The sequence below is a fragment of the Henckelia pumila genome, chromosome 2 (genome assembly GCF_033568475.1).
Source record: "Henckelia pumila isolate YLH828 chromosome 2, ASM3356847v2, whole genome shotgun sequence".
Classification (NCBI taxonomy): Eukaryota; Viridiplantae; Streptophyta; class Magnoliopsida; order Lamiales; family Gesneriaceae; genus Henckelia; species Henckelia pumila.
Window position 1 is genome coordinate 140878912 of NC_133121.1, and position 7463 is coordinate 140886374.

General features: G+C 33.8%; 1 protein-coding gene across 1 annotated transcript; it reads right to left on the reverse strand.

Moving 5' to 3' along the window:
- Window positions 1–740: 740 nt before the first annotated feature.
- Window positions 741–2011, reverse strand: LOC140883815 (uncharacterized). The gene is made up of 2 exons (XM_073290407.1): window positions 1331–2011; window positions 741–1218 (listed from the first exon to the last, which is right to left on the reverse strand). Exons 1-2 carry the CDS (start codon window positions 1737–1739, stop codon window positions 1025–1027), a joined length of 603 nt encoding a protein of 200 aa, XP_073146508.1. The 5' UTR covers window positions 1740–2011; the 3' UTR covers window positions 741–1024.
- Between the last annotated feature and the right edge of the window lie 5452 nt (window positions 2012–7463).

The following is a 7463-nucleotide window of genomic DNA, read 5'->3' on the forward strand; positions in this document are numbered from 1 at the left end:
AGTTAACAATTTTATATGTCAAATAAAATGTCAATTATATTGATATTAAGATCATGGACTAGAACCTATCTCATGTTCAAAAATGAATATTTGAAGCTTTACAAGATATTAACGGCTAGTTCATAGGACAATCCAACATATAAATGTGAGTTTGAGTTCGGATAACATTTTAAAATTATCGATTTAACTTAACTTGGCCTCAAAAATTAACTCAAGAATATGATTGTCCAAGTTTATATATATAAAGGAATTTTCAGCTGTCCAACCATGTATTCTCACTTGGTCCGCGACCACTAAAATCCGGTAGTGAGTTTTAGTGATGGAAAAAAAAAAAACAAAAACCACAAAAACCCACTATCGGATTTTAGTGGTCACGGACCAAGTGAGAAAACATAGTTGAATTGCTGAACATTCCTCTTTATTTATATATATACATATATATATATATATATATATATATATATTACAATGATTTTATCCGACCAATGACATCTAGCGATAACGATGATATAAAATAAATAATAAAAAAAACTCACACTTTCTTTCGTGCGCAATCAACTGATCTCGAACTCCACATTTTGAAAATCAATTATAGATATTAATTAGATGTATTATAGTACTGTATCTTATTTTAATCAACTGTGACCAATTATGAGTTAAATTTTTTTTATGCCAAATAAAATCAATCGTTGTTTCTTTTTTTTTTTTTTAATAATCAATCAAGTTATTTAAGGCCAGTGTATAAAAGCATAGACTTTTATATTATATTACAAGGAAAATTTTATTATAAATACACAAATGACAAAAATTCCAATCCCACGCCGAACATAGAGCTATCTAGTGGAGGCAGTCCATTCCCATTGGACATCAGAGAACTGGCCAAAGACGTGCGTCAATAATGCCCAATAACTTTGGTGATACCCAAAGGACTAATTCCTAAGATTTCAATATTTTACAACTTTTTTGCTTCAATCTGAAATTAGCCATCAACATTCTTGAAAACAGATGTGTAATTGAGACTCGCTCAGAGCGAAAAATCCATGAAACTGACCCAAGGGAACCCCTTCTTGCTACTCTTTTCAGCTTCTTTCGAACAGCTCGAATTCGACGATGTCGATGCGCCGCCGCTACTTTCTGCGGCTGAGGACGCCGCAGGCTTCGGGCAAAGAAAGAAGTTTCTTGATCCCAGCTCCGATAGCTTCGCGCCACGATCCAAACCTATTTTTTTAATATATATATAAAAAAAACTAGTTAGATTCTTGAATTGATTTATATTTTAATGGCATAATATTATTATTATGATGTTATATATATCTACGAAGTTACATACTTTCCAAGCTAAACTGGGAGTAATGGAGGTCAAAGCTTTGGGCATCAGTTGAAAGAGCAGGGCGGCGAGCCTCCTTGGAATACTGGCGCAGCGTGGCGGCGATCAAATCCTCCACCGTCGCATCCGGCGGAATCAACACTTGAACAGGGCCGAGACTCCTCTGCACGGTGACGTTCAGCAGCAACTTGGTTAGCTTCAGCGGCCTCACCAGTGCCATCGCTTCGTCCTGCGTGTCTCTGCCGCCGTTCCTCCTGCCCGCCAACAAGTCCGGCACCGTCCGCGGCCGCGGAAGGACTTCCGCCCCTACCCCATCCCCTTTCACGTGAAACGACGATGACTTCTCCGACAACCTCCCCTTCCTGTTCTTCTCATGACCCCCTCTCCTTTGACTGATCTTAGGCGACGGCATATGAAACTATATATATATATATATATATATATATATATATATATATATCCTGCGTATGCTGTATAACTAGAGGTGGAATCGGTGGTCGGAAACGGGTTACCTCAGACGGCGGTAGCGGAAGAAGCGGAGGCGGGGGAAGCCAAGACCTCGAGGATTCCGGTGAGCCGCGGCGGACATAACCCTACGCCAGGATTAATGTAACGATTACGGACGAAGCAAAGTGTTGCGTAAGGAACAAATGAATGTATTTGCTAAGAAGTAAGACAAGTGGTTACGGCGTAGGGGTATAAATAAATAAATAAATACGAATAAATATATGGGCAAAATTTTGATTGGTGATGGCGATAAGGAAATGAAATTTGGAAGGTACTTGGTTATTGTGTGATGGGCCCTATGCTCCTTCCTAATATTAAAAAAATTGTGGTCAAGGCGATATCTATATCTCGAATTCGAGATCTAACTCATATGTTTATCTTGAAAAATATATATAAACGTCTAAATACAACGAATTAAACGTGAAATAAGAAATGTAAATATCTATAGTTTTCTTTTTTTTATATATAAAATTTGTATGTCCTCTGCAAAATAAATCTCTCGTCCATAGACCATAACTATGTGAAAATTTATTAAATCGAATTAATTGGTCAGATCGATTTATTTTGAGAACTTGAACATGGAACTATCGAACCAACCGGGTTGTGTTATTTGCAATTTGGTCTATTTCATTTTGATTCATTCAATTTGTACGTGTCATTGACTTGTTTGATTGATTATTTATTTATAAATTACTTAAAGTAGTCAATTGTTATGATTCGATCAAGCCCAGGACCTATCGGTTAACTGGTTAAGTACCTATTGAATATCATATTTGGACATTATTGTTTACACTTGAAACCCTTTTTTTCTTTTTTTAATCAAATACACAAGTCACGAGATACAACGGCATTAAGCCAAGATGGAATGCTGCTATTCATAAATTTCAAGTTCGAACCAGAAATCAGCACTTTCCTAGCTAGTCGATGAGCCACATTATTTGTCGATTTGTGTATATGTTCCAAAGACAAAAATACCGAAGATTGAAGTCAAGACCATACAAAATATAGTAATTAATATGATGTGGTGCCTAATAATAATAATAATAATAATAATAATAATTAATTTATCAAAAGTGACAACTTAGAAATATGACGTTAATATTATCGTAAGGGAAAATTGCAAATTTAGTCCTGTATGTTTGTCAATTTGCGATTTTGGTCCTTTATGTTTTTACATTTCAGTTTTAGTCCTGTATGTTTCGATTTTTGGCAATTTCGGTCCTTTTTCTTCGAAAATGCTGACGTGGCACTGTACACGTCAGCTCTACATCAGCATTGAATTGGTGCCACGTCAGCGCCACATCGGAAATAGGACTAAAATTGCCAAAAAAATAAAGATAGCGGACTAAAACTGCAATCTGAAAATATAAAGGACCAAAATCGCAAAGTGACAAACATACAGGACCAAAAAAACAATTTTCCCTTATCTTAATAAAGAAAGTAAAATAATACTACATGTATTTTCATTTTAAAATATTAAACAGAAATCCTTCTTTTAGAGAACAGAACTTATTTTTTAAAAAACCATATCGTTAATACTTAATAACTGGAAGTCTGGAACTCAATTCAATAGTACTGTACAAAAAAATGACAGAAGGAAAGTAGTTTGCATATTTATCATTTTAAATTGCCACCGAATTGATTGGCCAATGAAAAAAAAAATACTTTTTAACTTCTAGGATTTTTTTTCAAAAATTTTCCCAAAAAAATAAAAGGGAAACAAAACAAATGATGTTCAGAACCCGGGAAAAGAAACATTTAACAGAAAAATCCTAAAATTATTAACTTGATAAATAAAATAATATAGTTAGTACTAACGATTGAGAAATGATTAATTATGTACGCAAAAATCTATGCGGTCCGAATACTGCATAGAATCTTTATTCTACCATCAGCTCCTTTGAGGAATATATTATATCCTATATATCATTACCATGTAAAATACGGATATGTCGATGTCATCTTGAGGATAGTACTCTTAGGGTGGCGTGTCAATTTATTATTGGCCACTCATGTGGAATCCATACATGGATTTCACAAAAATGGCCAATAAAAAACTGACACGATGCTACCCTGAGTATAGGGTACCATCGAATTATCCGTAAAATACCACGTTACATCAGATTAAATTAAATAAGAGCAAGAAACTATGCTTCAATGAGTACTTTATATGGTGGACGACAGTCCTTATTAAAGGATTGCGTTGTACATCGAGTAAATCTCTTCTCTCGGGTTTAAATTCATCCAATGTAGCCTGTTAATAGGAATAAGGTTTCACATTTTTATGTGAATTTTTACAACTTAATATGTTGGTCTTTCTCATAAATATTTTAAAAGTATACATAAAACTCCTAAGACAGTTTCATACGAAAATTTTACAAAACAGCATTCCAACTCGATCCAATAGTGAAAATTATCATTTTTTTACTAAAAAAATTATTTTTTTATTTTAGATATATATTATAGCATCGATTCGTCTCAAGAGACGTGCTCCACTAAATAATAAGTAGGTATTCCATTAATTAGTATTAAATTCAATGACTATAGAATATTTTATTATATATATTCAAATTATCGAACATATGTTTTTATTATTATTATTATTATTATTGATTTATCGTGTACACAATTTGAAACAATACAAATAAATGGATGCATACGAAGAGCGGTCCGTTTTCAATCATGTGCCGTGCTGGGCTGCCCAGCTGGATGGCTTTGTCTGATTGAACAACAATGGCGGCTGGGCCACGTGAGGAATCATACAACACGTGCCTTTCTATTCATCTTGGAATTTCCGAACGTAAAGGATCATATATACCATGATCAATGATTTTTATTTATTTTTTTTCAATTTTTGAATAAATGATCAATGATTATTGCAAAAAGGCAAACTGGATTTTTTTTTGAACAAAGAAAAGAAGAATTTTTGTTCATTCGTTGCCGAACATCTACGCTCCACCGAAGGCATGCAGGTTTCCCAGTATTCTATAAATTTATCCAAAGTCGAGAGATATTTTAGGACTTGTTAAGTTTTGATTGCAAATGCGACCATCAAACCGATTAGACCAATTATTCTCCAAAACAAATATATAATTTTGAATCGAATCATAAAAAACGTGCACATACGTTCAAAAAGCATAGTATCCAAGGGAATCAATTATTTGTGGTATGATCTTTTTCAAAAAAAATATATATATGTATTTGTTGAATGATGATGACACGCTTGATTTAGGAATAGGACTATTTGAATATTCTCAATGATTGTCTATGGCAAATAATGTGTGTCACCCATTTGATTTTTATCTTCGATTTTGGGCCATATAAAAACCAACTAACTTTTACATAATGTCCACTATGGGTTTCAAACATCGCTAGTGTCTCGGTGTACATTGTCGGTCAAGTTGACGTTGTCACGTCTACTCTATAAATTTTGCATTATTTTCACGAGATGCGTAGTACACATTCATCGATCGGCCAATGTGTTATGTGTGTGTGTCCGCGATATGCGTGATCTTAGCCGTTGGATATATTTTCATTGCCTGCAAATTGAGAATAGTTAATCGCCAATATAAATACAGTTTGAATATATTCGCCAAGTGGGACGATTTCAAGTCAGTTGTGAAAATATCAAAGACACTGAGGCTTCGTTTGAATGTGTTTTTTAAAAAAAAAAAAGTTTTTAATGTTTTATAAATAAAAAAATTTAAAATATGTGTTTGGATAAAATTTTTGAAAACCATCTCAAAAAATATTCTTTAAAAAGTATTTTTGGGAACACTTTTTAAACAAATATTTGAAAGGTGTTTTTTTGTTGTATTTTCTGAGAAATGGGCCAATCAATAAGGAATCGGGTACAGTGCTAAACGGGTCATTCGTCATTTCCTTCTCCATCCGCCGCTGCTCTCACCACCATCCCAAAAATGATGATAACTCTCATTTCTTGCATAAAATGAAGTCGTAATGGATAAATAAACGCCATCAGGTGATATATATGCTATAAGATCTTATTTTTCTTTAACTATGTTCGCTGTTTTTCGTTTGTAGATGAAATCTTGTTGTTTTATTTTCCGATTCTTGTATTTGATTCCGTTTGTTCATTCTGTATTCTCGTATTATTTCGGGATGTTCGTTTATCTGATTCCTCTATTTTTTCGGTCGAGTGTTTGAGAAATGGGTGTTTTTGGTAGCGTTGGGTGATTGAAATTCCAATGACACAGTTATTTTCACGAACCAATTTGATTTTTATATTTGTTCTAATACATAAAAAATGAACTGTGAGAACACAATTTGAATGTATATATGTTTAGTTTAGTTTTCACTTTCATTTGGTGCTTAATCGGCCAATTTGAATTGTAGTTTTCGTGCTCAACTCATCTGCAATTTATTTGTGGAATGCTTATCTTAATTCGTGCTAACTTTTCATTTCATTTCTCAGTCACTCTTAAACAATCATTCAACCATGGTAGCTGCATAGAGAAGACTCCTAAGACCTATTGTTCTCTCCCTAGCCATTGCTTTCTCTCTTCTCCTCACCACTTCTTCGGCTAAGGTGTTTTTCGAAGAGCGTTTCCACGGCATCATGAATTTCGCATATAATTCATTGCATTTGGTTACGTTTTTGTTATTTTCACGCAAGTATGTGGATTTCATTCTATGACTTGGACTATATCTGTGATGATTTATTCCTCCAATTGCTTATCTTGTTCTGAAAATGCTCAACACTTTGTTTGATTAAGCTATGGAATGATGTATTTGGACTGTACATGTTTAGGATTAGTGTTGGATAGTGGGTTATTGGGGCGGTCTAATTTATCTGATCTGTTAAACAACCTTAAAAGCCAGAGCCATTTACCATGCAGTTATGTAATTGCGTTTGCATTTTTACTGCTATTTAATTTGTATGATGTCAATCGCAGTTCCTTGGGGTAGATCAATTGTATATTTCTAGGTTGGTTAAGTGAAAGTAAATTTGCTTGTTTAATCAGAAATCTTGCTACTAGTTTGTATTGAGAGATACAAATGTTAACCTCAGTATGCCCTCTTCGATCTTCGCTCAATCAGTGGAATATGAATTTCTACTCTCGGCTTCTAATATGTGAAGGTGAAATTGACTTGATAATTTCGCTTTGATTAGTTAAATCCCAACGAAACACAACAAAGTATTTGAGGCATTAATGAGATTGTGGTAGGAACTTTAGTCAGTCTATTTGAACAATTGCTTATTGACTGTGATAAATCTTATGTGATTCGTAGATTAGTGCATGTAATGTAAGGTGGTTATGGGATTTTATGCTTTTAATCTTATTTCTACTTCTATTTTCTTTATTTTTGTTCTGGAGGGTGGATACTCTGGAAAAGGACATCATTTTCTTTATAATATACCAGGTTTTCTCAGAGAATGCATAATCTGGTTCTTCGTTCATCATTCCAATAATTCATTGCTGAAGTTCGAAGCTCCCTTATATTGTTTTGCGGTTTTTACTTTTGTTATTTTATTATTAGAAATTACTATTGTTCTAATTTGACTTTGGAAACAATTTGCCCGGGAGTAGTTGTGTTTTAATTGGTTGGAGAAGAATCTTCCCTTTATCAGAATAGACATGTTGGCAGTTGATTGAAAGATTGATTT

Bases quoted from the DNA above. Each gene is read 5' to 3' on its own strand.
- LOC140883815 (XM_073290407.1), bottom strand. From the start codon at position 1,739: ATGCCGTCGCCTAAGATCAGTCAAAGGAGAGGGGGTCATGAGAAGAAC. The intron at 1,219-1,330 runs GTATGTAACTTC...TTAAAAAAATAG, and splicing joins CTCCCAGTTTAGCTTGGAAA to GTTTGGATCGTGGCGCGAAG.